Here is an 18,747-nt window from a genome sequence, read left to right as displayed (position 1 = left end):
ATTCTCGTTTGAGTACGCTCGCGCGTCGCCACGATATCACGATGTTAGCCTTTGTATATAAATGGACGGTGTAAGTACCGTAAAATCACATAGAAATATAACATGCGTCACCAAACGTGTTGTTCCTAATCACGGTTACTTCCGCTAATGGATTATTGCCGTGCAAAATCACAATTTGCAGCGTGATTATTACGATATGAATTGCGAAATAATCCTAATTAAATATCTACACAATTGTTTGCATAACGACTTAAAGAAAGCAGATATAAAGATGTTTTTTTTTTCAACTGTATAATAAATCTTGCAAAAATTAAAAGCGCAAGATAACCACGTCGTGCTGATTTTATTTTTAATATGGATACTTCTATAAAGCAAGCATTCCCAATTTCTAACAGATGTTTTCAGCCGCGTATCACGACCTGCCGATCGGATCGTAAAATGTTCTTCCTTTCGATTCTTAAAAAATGGGATCTTTAACGACCGGTCATAGCTAGCGATGTGCATGGTTGTACATGACGGACCGACCACAAAGCGTGCCTTTGCGAAAGACAATGGAAATAATAAGCTGACATAGTTAGAGAGAAGGGAGAGAGGAGGGGGTTGGCAGACGGGGTTGTACGAAGAGGGAAAACGGATGTCGATGCGGTGCACCGGGTGCAACGGCCTTAAACGCGAGGCCACCGTCAACCACTGCCACCCACTACGACCCCTATGTCCTTTTTTTTCCTTCCCCCGAGCACGCCATTGTTATTGTCATAGCTATTATAATTATTAAGCTCATCGTAATACGTCGGGACTGGTCCGCGACCATTAGTTCCGGCGAAGTCGCATGCAAGTCTGTCGTGCGGTGTTAGCCGGCGATAAATAATACCGGTACGTGCAAGGGCGTCGCCGGTATCAGTTTTCACGATTCCGCGTAAAGATACCTTTATCGACACGCAGATCTTATATAGATTCGTATATGTCCAAGGACGATCTTGTAAAACTCATTTCTGCTTGTGTAATTAACACCTTGCGTGCAATGCTTCTGAATTGATGTCATAAAAAGCCTTTATATTAATCGTGTTCTAAATTTCCTTCTTGAATAAAAATTATATTGTGTGATAATCAGTTTAGAAATGTAGTAAACGCATAAAAATTGTGTTCTGCACTACTAGACACAATTTACGCGGCTCATACAAGAGGGTTTAATGGTTTGAAAATTGTGTGGATGCACAAAAATGCAATATTAATTTGACTAATGAAGTTATCATAGTATATTAAGTAATAGGATGTTAAAAAGATGTACGAATTCTAAAGCTACGATCACAGCGCACCACCATCGCAAGTTCAAACTGCATGCGCATGCAAATAACTGTGATGAGTGTGGGCGATCATCTTTCGGATGTGGATACGACACTTACGGCAATTGTGTTCATCGGATCCGTCGTGGCAATCTTGCATGCCATCGCAGTATTTATTACTGTCGATACACTGCCCGTTTCTGCATATGAACTCGCTCGAGGAACACGCTGACACAGAAAGAAATTGTTATTATTACATATTCTCATGAAAGCTATTATTATCGTCTACATAAAAAATTATAACGTTTCAGACATAAAAATATTACGCAAGATATAAGTATGGTACATTGGAACATAGTATACTTATTGAACTATATTTTCCACTATATTAGATAACACAGTAGAGAATGATAGAGGTACTTGATTTCATATTTAGATATTTTTTATATAAAATTCAGGTATATTTTGCGATAACCATCGACCCCATCTCAGTCATAAAATGCTAAATCTAATTTTTGTTTTCTAGAACAAGAAGATGTTATCTTGTTCGGTCTCAGGTTGATATTGCATATAAACGGGTTACGTTAGCGAAAAGTCGTGAAAAGAGATTCTTGAGCGATCGCGAGATTCGCCGGATGGATGCTACCTTGCCTGACAACACACGAATAAACCAATAATGGGAGTCGGTTGTTTAATATAAATTCTGAGAAGGTCGTACGTAGCGGCGGATAAGATTTCAAAGGTGGAGCACAGTGGCCGTAAGAGGCGAGGGTAGGGTTGTAAGATAAGAGGTTGTAGGTCGGATGACGCTTTACTGCACAGACGTCGCGGCTCTCGTTTTTCTCCTTAGCGTGCGCGCCGTCGTTTTTAATATCGAGAATCATACGAGTTTAACGATTTTTACAAGATCGCGAAGAAAGAATAATAATCGACTCGGATCTCTCATTGATCAGGCGGTTTATCCGGCAAAATAGAAAAATTTTCGAAGTTAGGCGCAGCAACAGATCAGAGAGCATTAATTTAAGAAAACAATTATTTTTTTATAAGATAATTACTCTTGATATTGAAAAAAAATATTTACACAAATTACTTCAATCGCGGATATTGTTTGATTTAAACGGGGAAATTATTTTCACTATTTATTGGATACCACCTTTTCTTCGCGCACCTATCGCGTACTACTCTTCTCGTATCGCACAAAGCCAATTGTTAATTGTCTCCAAACGATATAGCCAAACCGCAAACAGCGGACGCAATTTTTTTCGTCAGTCGCTCGCTCGGGGTTCAATGCTCGAGCCCCTCCCTCCCTCCAGCCCCGCTCGCGTTTCGAAATCAGGAGCGCGCAATCGTTCGCCGACTATCCTGTTTCAAATAAACATTCGTTCGCTCGCAAGTTTGACTCCGATTTCATAGGCCGGACGCGTGCTCGCCCGTTTCCACTTACTGATCATACGGTCGACATGATCGAGTCACGCTTGCCGCGAAAACGGCATCTCGTTTTCACATTTGTCCCATCGACTAATGCGAAGAGGCACTCGTGAGTGCGCGCGAGTGTGAAAGTGACTTTATGAGTGCCGATCACAAAGAGCAGAAAAAAGAAACGCGATACTGAACTCCGACTAATAAAATTAAAGTGATCGCTATCGATGCTTTGTCAAGCTAAACAAAATGCAATTTTGCATGAAGAGAGAGAAATTGTTTATTATGTATCAAATATCAAATAAATAAATGAACATATATTTGTAATTTAATAATTTCAATTCTCGGCTATTGAATTATCGCATGAAAATAAAAAATAAAAAATATAAATAAAAAAGTAAATAGAAGAATATAAATAAAAAATATATATGTACCGACTGGTTTATGCTGTGTTTTTCTAAAATTTGTAACAAACATTTGTGTTTTTACTAAACTGAAAGTTTTATACAATAAGCTTTTGTGCATATGTGTGCGGAAATAATATATAATAATAAACGCGCGTTGTAACCTGAAAAATCGAAGAGACTTCGAAGGGGTGTATTAAAAAGCATCCATATAATTGCTTGATTTGGAGAATCTCTTAAGCACAAGTAATTAAATATAACGTAAATCGATGCGCGAAAAGAGGATCTAAGAGCTCCCGGGAAGTGCAGGGTCTTTGAAAATCGGGGAAAAAAGGGGCAAATCGCGCGAAAGCATGGCATTTTGTCTCAAGTGTCTCGGCGGCGAGGCCACAATATTGCATTTGCCGCTCGAATTGCGCGACCCTCGATGGAAGAAGGCAGCGCGGATGGGGGCGGCGGCGGGGTCCGGGCGAGGACGGGGGGCGGGGGGGTTGCGCCCGGGGTTGATCACGTTGTGTAGCAGCGGCTGGGGTATGCTTTGACACAGGAAACTGTCATTCGATGGCAGTGCTCAACGCTGAATCGCGATAACGCAACGGTGCGATGCAGGCGCGACAGGAATGCCCCTTAAAGCGCTCTCTACCCGGGCACATTACGCGTCCCTAGGTCGGACTGCGTCATCGTGCAGGTATCTCACGTTACTCAGGTGGCCACCGAGTAGCGTAGTCTGCTACGTTGAAATTCGCACCGCGAGCGGAGCGTGACTGTGCGCAATGCAAATCAAACCGCTCAGGCTTGTTCATTAAACAGACCAACGCGCCTCTCTGTCCCTCCTCCATTCGGCAGATACGACGAGGCGTAAGTCAATAGGATCCCAAACTTGAGAGGTCGAGTAGGTACTCCGCGATGCGCCTCATGATCCGCATGATTTGTGTTAAGGCATTTTTCGCACCACCGTTTTCCACTTGACTCACTCGCGAAGTTCTTAAATCCCAAAGAGATCATTTTGATCACAGAATGTGAATTCAGTAAGCATGATATTAATTAATCGAATAAGATTTATTCGTGATTTATAAACATATATTTTATAAAAAGAAATATTTTGTGTAAAAGTGTTTAAAAAGTACCATAATTTTTGGATAAAAATTATATCTTTTGCATACAATGTGCATCTTTTTAAATGCTATTTTTGTTTCTTTATTATTCGTAACTCTATTTTTTCTTACTCAAATATTTCGGACCTGTAAATTTTATGAAATTCTTATAATAGCTATGCTATTACTTGAAAAATGTTTCTTATACTATAATGTATTTTTTTCTTAAAAAGAAACCACACTGATATCAATAAGGAGTTTTATTTTTATAATCCTGTAAGTGATATACTGTTGTATGACAGAATTATGACTTTTGACTCAGGAAGCACGATATTCCGATATACATGAAATATTCACCGTGAGATGAAAATAGCGACTACACACGGCGACGGGAAATCCATAGATTGTTCGTGGTACCGAAAATAAAATCGCGTCTCTTTGAATACTTAATGGTCGCGATATCAGAGCTATTGATGATGTTGCGCAATGTATTAGCAGAGCAACATCGGAAATGTCGCGTGTCCCACAGGTATATATAGGTATCTGATAAATCGTGAAGCGATTGGAATCGAGAAAAGTATTATTATTCCATGCAGAATACATATCGCTACTCGAGAACTTTATACATTACGCATTTAGCTGCTTGAATCATAAAAGATTAATATAATACGTTTTACCGACGACATATAAAATGACGAAATATAAAGTTACATTTCTCGATATCATCCAAATAAATTGATTGTGACTAACAGATATCTGTAAAACGTGTTCACCGATAAATTTGCATCTTTGATATCAACATATATATGTACACAAGAGGACAAATAATATTTCGTTTTAATAACACCGTAAAGTAACGTAATATACCAGAAGTAACGCAACGTTTGGCGCATTAATTTCCATTCTGCTATTTCAAAGTGCACGCCCGCAATCTTGTCAGCTCGCCGCTTTCCGCGCGCGCATTCGGCTCCGTTAAAAGTTGCACGAGCTGTTGCACGCGATACTAATGTCGTCGTTACGATACGTCTAAAAACTGGATGGTCGTGACAAAAAGAAAAAGGAGCGTTCCGCGGTGCGCCCCCATGTCGCTGCTCCCGACGAAGAAGCAAGAGTCTGACAGGCAAAGTATACACGAGGCCAAGTTCCCTCGCTGCCTCGTGAATTTAAGGAGGGTAAAGCAATTAAGTCGATAGAAACGCTCGCCACATTTGCGAGATTGCCGGATTACGCGACGTTCCGTGCATGGAAAGGAAAATACGTCCTGTCTTTCAACGAAGATATTCAACGAATTAACCGGAGGATGTGGTAAATCGGCGGACATCAAGACGACACACGTAACACACTTTTTCTTATAACTGACTTTTGTCATTGACGTAATTATTGACGTTAATTAAAAGGAGAACAGCCTCGTTTTATTTATATCCAATAAATTTGTCTTATTGTAACGTCCGATTAAGTGTCGAGTTATATATATACATTTAACGTTATTTTAGTATTCCGAGTCTGTCGATATTCACAGCTTGCCGAGATTCTCGTGGCCTTTTCAGAAAGCGGTGCAGTATATCGTTCCAAAGACGTCCACTGGACGCTTTTCGTATTCTCATAACAACTTCAAGGAGCGCACTTTGAAATAGAAGAACGTCAGCGCTTGCGACCTCGCTGCAAGAGAGTCGAGAAGGGCACTCTACCCATAAATTACACGAATAACTTCCCCGCACGTCTTAGCTGCCGCACGAGGTCTTTGTGGAAGGTCCTTGCGCGCGTTAATCGGAAATAAACCGCGGAAAGGAAAAACAGTTAGCGAACACGGCGCGGGCGGCCTAAAGATCGGAACTGAGAAACGCGAGTACGAAACGAAGGGAAGAGACTTAGCGGGAATTATTTTCGAGATTTTCAATTACGTGACACAAAGATATTATACAAGATGCGAATGGGAAAGAGATTTGCTTTATATTATCTTTTGTTTGAAACAATACCTGTAGATACAGGGTATTCAGGATGCCAGTCGAGACTATATGTCTCGTTATTTTTGTAAAAAAAAAAAACTTAATTATCAAATATCGAAGGATTCCATACATAGATCTGTAATCGAATCAGATTACGGAAAAATAAGAAATTGGAAATAATGTAAAAGTATTTTTCGTACGGACGGTCTTGTATCTCATTATCGTGTCGCTGAACGTTATCCAAAACTGCCCCAGGAAATTAACTACAATAGCACTCTTAAACCAATTATCGAGTAATTGGATTTACACACGGCCATCGTCGCTCTCTATTTCTGTGCGAGACGCTTAATTTATTAAATGATCCGCAAAAGGATCAAGAAATTCGAACGCTATTTCTCTTTTCTTCGATTATCCAATTTTCAGCGTCAAGCAGAAATAAAAGATCGAGAGGCGGAGCGCACTTGGAGCGCCCCACGAAGACCGCAACTTCCGAAACTTTTCCCGTTTCTAAGCGCGTTAAGATTAAGAACTATAAAAGAATCAGCCCATAAAAATGTATATTGTAAACATAGGTCCTTGGGACGGCGCCGTTAACTCAAGGGTGGCGGCGCGGCTGCCTCTCCCGTGGCGTGAAAAAGCCGCGCAAACTTTCCCATTTGCCTATTTTACATACACGATGTTTTCCTACTTAATATTTCACTCTCGCGAATTATCATCTTATTCTGGCGCGGAAATTCATTTTTCAACAATTCCACCGGAATAGGATCGCATTCATTAATTATTAAGGTGGATATGCTCTGTACATAAGTACTTTAGCACGCGTATAAGAGTCTGTCAATACGTCAACACGTTGACGAGCGGTTGAAGAAATATATGAAACAAAAATAGAAGCTGTTCTCTTCGCCAGCGAATAAATGACAAAAATGGTTTGATTTCTTCGACACTGACAACTTCATTCGTATATTCACAATATATTAAAAAATAAATTTATATTAAAAATAAATTTTTATATTAAGAATAAATTTTATTCATATATGACTTGGATAAACGGTAAACTTTCGACTTCATTTAGTCTTCTTCAGTACTAAAATAATTGAATAATAATAATCATAAAGGAATTCGTCTACCATAAGATTTTCCGTAATTAAAATGAATAACAAATAACATATCGTTTTGGAATAAATTATAACTTAAAAATAATAACAATAAAAGGCATACACAAAACACCAAGTCACACCGGAGGCTAAGACAATTGCAAGAAACATATTCCTTTTATAAAAATTACAAATATTTCATAAAATTACAAATATAAATAATTAAAACAATTCTGAGTCATTAGAATGATGGGAACGTTTACCGTTTATATTATCATGTTTACAGTTTGATGATATAAGTACACGTTGCCAACGCCAACGTAAAGATTTAGCACCAATTCATGACCTTTGAAATTTATTTATATTGTAAAGAGTATTATTCTTCTTCTTCTTCTTCCTCTTTTGGCGGTTGAGAGTTTCCTCTCTTTCCACCCTAGGCCTAAAGCCTGTTTTTTCTCAGCAACCTCCTCGGATTTGACTCCGCGGTTGGGATGCCGAAACTGTGAGCAATTTAATTCCCTAAGCTGATTGCTAGTCATACTTAGGTAGCCGACATAAATCAGCGTGAAAGTAAAAAGCACTGAGGTACCTCATAGCGGTCAACGGCTATGGGGGTGGACCAACTGCTTAACGTCTCTTTCCGAAAAACGGAGCCCAGTTTTTCCATCTAGGGTTACCTCTCTCCGCTAGATAGGGGGAGGGGGCGGCATTTTTGTTGAGAAATTTCTCAGTTGCCTAGCTGAATTCGAAACCTGGTTCTCCGGATAACGAATCAGGCGCTCTACCCACTAGACCAGCCGTCACCCGTTTATCCAATTCATTTATGAATAAAATTTATTTTTAATATAACATCTTGATTCAGCTCGTATTGTTGGTCCTTTATTCCCTCATTTAATTTGCGAACACGAGCCTATTTCAATAAGAAAGTTTAAGTTTAAAAAATTAAGCAGAGACGCAGGTGTCTTGAACAAGCACCGTTTTTAAGGATTGTTCTGGACGTGTAAAAATTTTGTGTCACATTGTTCACGCCGCTGTGCCTTACCTCAAGCGAAGATGCCTCATGCCGCTACTCGGCTATGCAAATTGCATCGGAACGTTTTTAACCGATCGTAAAGAAGGATTTGCCGGCGGCAGCATTGCGTACCGTTGCGGCTATACTTTCATTAATCGCCCCGCGTGCGATATATCGGCCGCGATAGAGTAATGAATCTGGAAAATCATGCGTATATACTCCTCGGGAATTATACGCGTCGTAAGGATGCGCCTTTATTATCGCAGGACACAAAATTTTTTTTACGGCGTATGAAGCACAATTAAAAAGCCAGCGGCGGATCGCGGCGGCCGCGTTTTCATTAAATTAGTCGCTGCGCAACTCTGCAGATTGCCGAGATGCCATGAACCCGTGATATTAAAGCTGTTATTATTACGTGTCATTGTTATATCACCATTCGCCTATTATCTCTGACGCGGTGCGTTTTGTTAATGGAATTCTAATTAGGCGGCGCAGAAGCCTATGGCTATACGTTTAAAAACAGGATACGCTCAGAAAGAGTCATTTGTAATTTGTATTGATCTACTCCCGTGATACCGGGATATACTTAGGCATTGCCTTATACGTAGATATGTGCTACTGTACACCCGCGCGTGGAGCTTATATAATATCACTCATCTCGAATAGTCATTAGGCTTAAACGTAACATGCAACTACGCCGGTTATTTTACGCAAATTTCATGTAAATTACGTTTTCGCATTGCCGAGTAATTCGCAGCGATGGAATGCATAAAATCGCGAACAGTGTATCAAAGTATCTGCGATAAAACGGAAAATCAGAAAGGAATCGTCGCATTAATTAAACTGACTGTCGTATGAGCCACGTGTAACATTTCCACGAGAGAATCGCGTATATCGGATGAAAAAGAAATAAGGGAGGACACTTTTTCCCCGCGCGTCCCGTCACTTAAAATCGCTCTTAAGCAATTCGTCTCGACGGAGCGACGATAATTTCAGCGGTGACAGCACCAACGGTATTCTCCATCGTGCTCAACGACGCGTACCGCCGGCGCCGCGGAGGACGCGGCCGCGGTTACGAAAACGTGTATCAACGCCGGCGGGAAAAACTCACGGGCGATATAAAGCTGAAGATATTAGCATGACAAGCAACGAGCATCAAATTGCCGGACCTAAAAGCCGGCCTCAGAAAAGCGAGCGCGCAGCAACCGCCACCTCCGCCGCCCCTTTCCTTGCTAAATCGTCCGTGCACTTCTAATGGACTGCCGGCGGCGAAAGTTTCGTCTTCCCCCTTGGTACCGCCGGAAGATCCGCGCCGCCTTCGCGCATTTATCTGACCATCCGGGCACGCGCGCGCGCGCGTGTGTGGGGTGCTTTTCTCAAGATCCCGGATGTACAGGATTGCGCCATCGGAGAGAAAAGAGGGATGCAAGCGCGTGCATTCCTTCCGCCGTACGGCGCGGCGCGGCGCGGCGCGGAGCCCCGGCATTCGTTAATGCATCTCGCAAAATGCGCGCCGCCTGACTTAGATCGAATGAAAAGATGGAAAGGTTTCTCCGTACATACATACATACATATGTACATTCGCGTATACATTTTGTACATACGAAGTACTTTAGAGAGTCTTGCGCGATGTACGAATGCAAATCTTGATGAGCGAGCCACGACGCAGGCGTGCATATGCGCATGAATCTACATTCGGTACGGTAATAGTTATGCATAGATCCAGCACGTATAACACACTCCGATTTGACATAAACGATAATACACGGTCGGTCGAACGGGCGAGGAAAATAGTACAGGGTCGCGATCCATCTGCCTCGTTCACGTAATACTCCTCGGAAGCTGCAATACGACAATTGATGCCGACGATTAATCTTTGCCAGCGATCGTTGCCCGGTACGGTACGTCGATGGCGCGGGGGGATGCACGAGGGCGAAAGAGAGCGCGTTAACTTTTCAGCGGTGCGCCGCCGGTATAGCGGTCAACAGGAGTTCCGCACACGGCCCGGCGGCCGCAGTTTAGTTAACATTATTGTCACATAGATGGTCGCGATAATCGTTTTATAAAAATTAACATCGATTTTATAAGCGAATTTGCATGAAAAATCCGCTCTCGGCATGCCGCGCGGGGACTGCGTATGACACGTAGAACATGCGGACGCCCGTGTATGCGCTCACGTATATTCGCGTATATATATGCATATACGACTCCTGGTTGCATGCACCGGACCCGGTGCATGTGTCGGCGCGTACGCGTTGCCGCATATAAAATCTACCTGCATCATAGAGAAAGAGAAGGAAAGAGAGAGAGAGAGAGGGAGGGTGGAAAGAGGGAGAGAGATCGCGCGGACGCGCGCCTCTGTGTGAACGCGAGACGTAAAGTGTGGACGGCCGTGTGCGCCGGGGATTCGACATATTTTAGCGGGCGATTTGCAATTTAAATGTCATAATTAATGACGTCCCGTCGCGGTGCGCGGCGCACCGCGCACCGCGCCGCAACGGTTGCCGAAAAGTGGCGAAAAAATGCGCGGCGTTAAAAAGTAATCGCGGGCGCGTTCGCTGGGAAAAAAAAGAAACACGATGATCATTCCGCGAAAGTATAGGGATCGGCCGATTCGGTTAAATTTTCGTGGAATCTCGCGGGGATTTTATTCCTTGAACACATTTTCGCGAATTGGCGAACGAAGAGCTCGCGGCGTCGTTAAATCCGCGCGCGAAATTCGCGTGAAATCGAAAGATCCGATGCATTTCGCGAGGCGAGCGAATTATGCGACGTAGCTTCGTAATGGAAAACAGGAGAGCGTATAGTTAATAAAAAAAAAAATACGCATAATCGTATCGAATGTCGGACTTAAAATGAACAAGAAAAAAATTGAAATGACAAAAAACGACGGGGTACTTTTATGAGAGCGCTCGGCGACCATCGGAAAGCCCCGATCGCCCGGGGGACGCAAATGCATCGTAGTAATGTATTTTCATTTAAATCCATAAGGGCGGACAGTGTCCATGTGAATGTTGTTAACATTATTACTTTCGCGTCACGGTTACTTGAAACCACGCGAATTTCTGTCGTATAACTGCGACGAGTCGGCATAATTAACGCGTTGGTCTCGCGGAGTCATTTAATCCATTTAATAATTTCGCTGTTTAAATGTTTACACGGCGGCGGGACGCTGTCAACGTTAATCATGCGTGAATCCGAAACGGTCTAATTGAAGTCTCCTGTAATCAGTACCTCTATTTCTAGAGGTACCCTCTGTACCCTGGACAAATATTTTATGTTCAATGATCCACCATACGTGCATATCTTGCTTTAATAGAAGCCAGTTAACGCTTTGATCAAAAATTAAAAAGCAAGAACGCGCCATTAAACTCGTCTTGATTGACAAAAATTTTGCCCCGCAAAATTAGGGCGGGTCTTGTTCCTAGCAGAAAAATATCTGATGTAATTGAACTTCTCGGATTGATTTTATTAGCTAAAAAATAATTTTGTAAATATAAAAACGTGATTTCGAATCACGTGATTTTGTGTCGAAATTTACGTTCAAACATTAATGGTCTCGATAATATTGCTGTCAGCCTAATTGAATGTTAAAGACTGTGTAGCAGGCCTCGTGCACTTCTTTATTCGCTTTTCGTGCCGCGACTTTGACGACGCAATCAAAGCCCCCTATTACCCACGCGAATTTCGCGTAACAAGATGCATGCGCTGCAGCTTGCGCGACGGCTATAATCGCGGCGTATACAGCACGTTGAAATATCGACAGCGCGCGCGGGCGTATACGTGCATACAAGGTAACTAGAAAGTAACCCGGTCGACCTCCCGTTATGCTATTTTTTCGCGTTGCACTCCCGCCGGTGATGGACTCCTGATCGAGTCGCTTGCCTGACTGGTGGCGTAAACGACGAACGCAGCGCAATCGCGTCCACAATCGAGCCGAGCACGACGCGTCGCAATCGATAAGACGATTGTAATTTATCGTGCCTCGATGACGACGATCTTTTTCCACCTGGTGGCCCCATGAAAAGGTCGCGGCTGACTAATGGGAATACGTGACTGGGAGCTTTGAAAAATAATTCAATGCAAATTCTATTAAACGTATACTCTATTAATAGCAAACTGGAAATTGCGCGACGATTTGCGGATATTACTTGTACAAGAATCGTAAAATTAGGAAGCTTCGAATTTAACGTACTTGAGAATTGTGAGTTATTCGCGGGGAGGGTGAGAATTATGGGCACGCGGAATCGTTTCTTTATTCCAGTTAATTTTCAGAGCACGGAGATGCAATCCGTGCGTGCGAGCGAGCGAGTTAACGCGAGCCATCCTCCGCGTGATTGCCGAGATAAAAGAAACCGCGCGGATATATATCTCGTGCGCTCATTAATTCCCCGCACGGGCTCATTGTGTCACGCGGGGCGAGCTCTGCGCCCTACCGTTGTGCCCAGAAATATTTTTATTACCGCTCGCGAACGATCCGTCTTCTCGGGGGGAGAGCGAAGCGGCGACCGAATAGAACTCGCCTAGAAAAGGAGAAAGGGAGACGCGAAGAAGGGAGTGTATTTCACCGGTGTGCGCACCTGACATTACTCGATAGCGCGATTGATGGGCCGGCATTAATGAAGGGGACGCGCGAGCCGATGATTTAATCCTGCACAGTCACATTTAATCGCAGACACGAGTCTCAAGTTGCTTCACGCAATCTACGCAGAAGATACGCAAACGATTTTCTCGGCGCGGCGTATCCCTTTCTAGTCGCCGCGATCTCGTTTCGATCGTGCGTGCGTGCGTGCGATTGTCGAGATCGTTGTCCCCGGAATATACTTATAAGCGAACAGAGCGAGACGGTCCCGTTGTTCCGCGACCGAGTTCGCGTCTCGTCGGAATGTTGATCGCGTTGTAAATCGCGTGCGGATCGCGACGCGATAAGGCGGCGCGGCACGAGCGAGCGGGCGAGCCGGGCGCGAGAATGCGCGAGGAAAGGGAAAGGACATCGAATGTAAAATTGCGCGTTCCTTCGTCTCGCGCGGTCTCCCGGCTCCCCGAACGGCCCCGCGGCAACGGGCTAACGCGCGTAATTTGCATCGCCCCGGCGATGCAATTAAGATGCGCGACACGTGCGCGCGGGAGTCGCCGTGTAGAGCGTTGCGCCAATGTATTAAATTAAACGGATGGCGATCGGCGGTGGATAAAAATAAAATTATTAGCAAGCTCGGGAGTTCGTTGTACTAATTCAATTATTAACAAGAGAACGGCGGGTGGGGGGAGCGGTTTAGTGAATTATTTAAATAGTTAAACCCAGTGAGCGTGTGGACACAAGCGAGGTGAGTTGAAATGGCCTCTCTTTTCCAATTTTGTATTTACTACAACATGTGTTATTTTTCATATTTAATGTAAAGCGTTTCAAGAGTTTAATTAATACTTCGATATGTGATATATATTTTTTATGACAAGGCCTTTGTTTTCCATTTTCAATTGTGTAATCAGTGTTTTTAAATTTATATTTCGGCGCTCTTACTGCGCGATAGGCAAATTTTACGGCTATCATACATACAGATACTGTATATAATTCTTTTATCACTGTATGTAAATCCATTTATATTTCTCATTTTGCGTGATTAGGATTAAAAGACTCTAAGACGGCGATTAATTTGCAATTAGATAATATTCCCGATTATGAAAAGAAAAAAACGAAAGGAGGAAATGCACAGGATATTCTTGAAGACGTCGACGACGTAAGCATCGCAACGGAGCGGAAATGGATACGTGAGAATAAACTCGAGACGAAACGAGATACGAGATATAAACGGGGCAGCGAGATAAAATTAATACGCTGACAAGTTCTGTATTTCTTCACGAGCCAGCATTTCTCCACGGGTATTCTTTTTATTAAATTTGACCCTCGAAGGGCATCTTTGCCGTTGGAACATCCGCATCATGTATATCGCGCATGTATTCGTTACTGAATAGAAGCACCGCGTGTGCTTCTCAATCCGGAATAATCCGCGCCGCGCGATTCGCGTATTAGATGAAAATCCGAGTCAGCCGTTCGTCATTAAATCAGCGATCGGCATTAAATATGAATACTAGCGCTTGTCCTCCGCGCTAGACGATCCGCGATTAGCCGTGTACCAAGCACGTTCCGTCGCGACGAATCGCCGTTATCTCTCGGGAATGTATTCCGACACCGACGACGGAACGCGGGAAAATTCTCGCGATCTGTTGCCTTAACAAATATACCCGCGGGTTACGTGGCATCTAAAAATAAGCGCGGGCAACACAACGGCGCGCTCGTGATAACGCGCGCGCGCGCGCACTCGTTTATATCATTCGATCTTCGATGTAACAGCTCGTACGGGGCATTAGGGGCTGTAAATAAACACGCCGTCATACGCTCATCCCGAATGATCGACGGGGATTAAGATGCTCTTCGCGCTGACGAAGCGTTCGCGTTTTCGCGTCCCGGAATTGCGCTCCGCGTTCCTCCGCCGATGAGCATGACCGGAACACGCTAGAAATAATAGAAATAATGTCAATGTTCTCAATATTCGAGCGCGACGAAGAGCGCCTATCGATTCCTCCGTCCGCGCGGGTAACATTGCACAACGGCGCGAATAGTCCCCCCCTAATGGAATTTACGATGCATTAGCACGAGGAATTATACCTTGCGCATCTCGTAACGATATATGAATGCCTTTTGCTACAATTTCATATACTCCGCGGCGGCTTGATACGGCGTCTCGTTATCTCGTAAGGGCGCGCAAGCACAGCGCGCCGCCGCAATAAAGAGAGTATAATTTAATTTCTCGGCCGCCCCGTGCGGCGCGTTCAGCGTCGCAGACTCATCCGCCGCGGCGCGGCGGCAGAGATGCCGGGGCCTCGCGCGATGCGACGAGTGCAGTAAAAGCTGATGCGTCGTATGAAATATGCGAAGAAGAATACCTGGAATGTAGATAAAGAGATATCACGTGACTCCGGTATCTGACGAGGGCAAGATATCCGCCAGAACGGAGCCACGGAGAGCGGGACTTTACGTCGCCTCTCTCGCATAAAGAAAAAGAAAAAAGACTTGAAAATCCGCGCGACCGCGAAGATACGCGGTGCGTGAACTGTTACGTCGACAAGAATCTTCAACGGTACGTGCGTGTTGCGAGAGATTCTTTTTCCCCCCTCTCAGGCCTTCTTTTTCTCAATTTTAGGCCGATTTGCCTCCCCCTATTAACTATTTCGCCTGTAGCCTGAAAAAGCGCGCGACCGGTAAAAATTTTTACGATTACGTCCAACGTATTTACGATACGACTAACGATACGGAGATATAGTTGGAAAATTATGGGCTATGAGATATAGAAATATAGCCGCCGGTATAATACCCATTTCGGTCCGGTTGCTCCGGTAATCTTCGGTACGAAAAGCCACCGGCGTTTTACGAGTGATTTGAATCACTCAACTTCGCATTGCCGCAAGTGTTTCGACAATTTTTATATAATTATATCTAAGATAAAGGGAAGTTAATAAGAATAAGTACATACTTCTATAATTTTTTGATTATTACATTGGATAAGGCTTCTCATTATATCGGTTTTAACATATACATATATCGCTGTATCTGTCAACGCGGTTAAAAATTGCAACAGATTGTACGCAATTGAGATAGTTATCATGTCGCCGGTAGAACATTTTAAAAACATTTTGTTCAAAAGATTTATAGAAAATCCGGCAGATTGCACGATACTAAATCTACGGGGTGACCCGAATTGTCGGAGCAACGGAGGAACGGCGAGTCGTCCGGTGTATTGACCTCGCTATTATTGACAGTTTAAAAAGTCGATCGATCGTTGGATTGGACAAACGCGGGGGCAGGCAGGTAGGACGAGCGTCGGGACGGAGGGCGGACGGTGGACGTGCCAGACGAATTCTAAATACGATTCTGAGACAGAACATGCGGCCGTCCGTCAGTTATCAAATAAATGGCGGCAAAGAGGAGGCGGCCGGCGCGCCGGCGGCCCGTATGGCCAGGTTGGAAAACGATAGCGCGCAACGGTTATGAAATAACGATCGCCGGGGCTCGTCGGTCCACAACGTGACACGTATACACGACCCGAACATTTATTTATCGACAATTCGTTTTACCTGGTCCGTTATTTACGGCACTCGTGGGCGGGAGAGCACGAGAGGGAGAGACAGAGAGAGAAGAGAAAGAGAGAGAGAAGAGAGAGAGAGACTGTTGGGTCGGTTATCATATCGTCGTTGAAACACGGTCGAACACCGGACATCGTAGCTACGTCAAACTCTATCGGCCAGCCCTAGTGTCCCTTCGTCATGGGCACGAATTTGCCGGGCGTATAAATCGACAACGGAAGATTTAGGCCGGCCGGCCGGCCAGCTGGGAAAAATCGCGCGGCATCACGAATATTCAACACATCCGATCGGTTATTCAACGCGGAACACGTTGATAGCGATATCATTCTTCAATTTCGTACGCGAAGGTTTTAGCAGTTTGCGCGCTTAATCAATAGTGATTTTTTTTTTTAAGTTTTTAAAACTCTCCGTTTACGATATGAGACACTTCTTCCTTAGCGAACGAGATAAATGTTAAAATATCCTTATCAAGATCGAGCGATGTCCACCTCTTGTAAAATTCTAAGCCGTAATTTCTTCAATTTATATGTATAACAGACTGGATCTCATGCATTTATTATCGCATTAGATAACGTCGAGTTGTCTTTTAAAGAATTTCCGTAATCTTCAAATAAAGTTGAACGAGTTAAAAGTCTCTGGTCGTTAATTTCCCGATGCACCCTTGACACGTTTCACGTTGTTTTTATACGAACCGTATAGCGAGAGCGGACTATTCTCTCATTATCCTCCTCATCGAGGCACGGTCAAGCGCAGCGCTGTTATCGATACGACATAGTTTGCCTATGCAAATTGTCGTATTATGCACGCTTCTAAATAATTTACTCGCAAATGGAGAATTTTCTCCGGCAGTGGTTATAATACCATGAAACGTTAATGGACGTATCGATAATTTTTCATCGTATGGAAATAAATACATGACGCCGCGCGCGGCGCACGGTATCGATTAATTAAGAAAAATAGAAGGTCGCAATTTGCCGTTACATTGAATTATTAAACGTCGTGTCGAGCGAGGATTCCGCATCAGGAACGTCCCCGAAACCATCGCTGATCGCGCGTTCGCGGGCAGTGAAATTTTTCGATTAATCTGGAGTAGATTTCTCTCAACACCCCGAGAGCTCTATCGAGAGCCATCGATAGCTTTTACATTACTCCGATATAAATCGCCCGGTATTACTCACTCTGACCTCGAAACGTTTTCGACCTTCGGTAGCGACCGGGTGTAATTAATCTCGCTTAACTCGCGCGTCAAAGACGAAGAATGCGAGAGGTAGAGAGGCGATACCACATTGTCAGCGTCGATAAATGCATCGCCCCGCGTAAAAATGCACTTCCACCGGTTGCGCGGACGCGACGTTGCGCGGCTCCGCACCTCTTTCCCTTTTACCCTTTTTGTTGTTTTTTTTTTCGCCGCGTTCTGGCGTGTAAATGGCCAAGTTAACGCGCGTGCACGCGCGTGCATTGCGAGTTATGTCACCAGCGCGGCGCGGTGTGGAGCGCGCGCGCTCCAGCCCGGTGAGTTCATCGGCGAGAAATCGAGATGCACATCACGGGGAAATAGTGACATCATGTTTCGTGTAACGCCCGTTGGTTGGTGCGCCCGATCGCGCCCGCGGCCGATTGTATATAATATCGGTCCGGTTTTAGCCGTCGCTGACGAATTCAGGTGATTTTAGAACGTTCAGATGGCTATTCTACGCACGATCTAGCGTGCGCGGCGCGGCGGCGGCGGCGGCGGTGGATGAGCCGCGCGGCGCACATTTCTATTATTCATACGCATACGTAAACCGTATTACGTCGGCTGTCAAGTATTCATAATTAAATCTACTTATAATCCAATTGTATTAAATTAAAATGCGCATAAATTGGAAATCCGCTCATCTCGTCGATGCCCGCGAGCTAAGCGGGGACCGTTCGACTTTAATTGTGCAGCGCGGCGCGGCGAGCATGACGCGATTCGATCTGAGCGAGCGCGCTTTGTAGGCCAACGGCTAATCGAGCCGCGCCGCGCTGTTCCTTGAAAACGATTTGTCGCCTGTCGGTCGCGATGAGGGGGCTTAAATTTCACAAACTGCCGGGCGAAATATCAAGCGTCTATCGATGAACCGGCCGGAACGTTCGACAGCGATTTTTTCAAGGGACGATGCGTGGGCGCGGATACGTGGGAGTCGTTACGTTCCTTAAGGAAACTGAAAGGCGCGAAACGTCCCTGATATAGCGGGACGCGCATTACGTATTCTGTGTCAATGTCAGAAATTCGTTGGAGAGAAGCGTGCGTCGCGGATCGGCGCGGCGGTCTCGTTACGCTCCCCCTCGCCGCGGGTCTAATTAAGCATTCCGGTTGCGAGCGGGATAATAA

The 18,747-nt window shown here is 44.4% G+C and overlaps 1 protein-coding gene across 3 annotated transcripts in view; it reads right to left on the bottom strand.

Annotated features, from left to right (window-relative positions):
* The window catches only part of LOC112456807 (basement membrane-specific heparan sulfate proteoglycan core protein-like), a 149,514-nt gene that overhangs the window by 46,191 nt on the left and 84,576 nt on the right, over positions 1-18,747 (bottom strand). For all 3 annotated transcript variants that reach the window (XM_025019565.1, XM_025019569.1, XM_025019576.1), the window contains exon 10: positions 1,404-1,511. In XM_025019565.1, coding sequence (XP_024875333.1) covers positions 1,404-1,511 — 108 coding nt within the window. The remainder of the gene's footprint in view (positions 1-1,403; positions 1,512-18,747) is intronic.

Source organism: Temnothorax curvispinosus, unplaced genomic scaffold, assembly GCF_003070985.1.
Source record: "Temnothorax curvispinosus isolate PA1 unplaced genomic scaffold, ASM307098v1 QBEX01000668.1, whole genome shotgun sequence".
Classification (NCBI taxonomy): domain Eukaryota; kingdom Metazoa; phylum Arthropoda; class Insecta; order Hymenoptera; family Formicidae; genus Temnothorax; species Temnothorax curvispinosus.
Note: the sequence above shows the minus strand (reverse complement) of the source record. Positions and strands in the feature narration are given on the sequence as shown.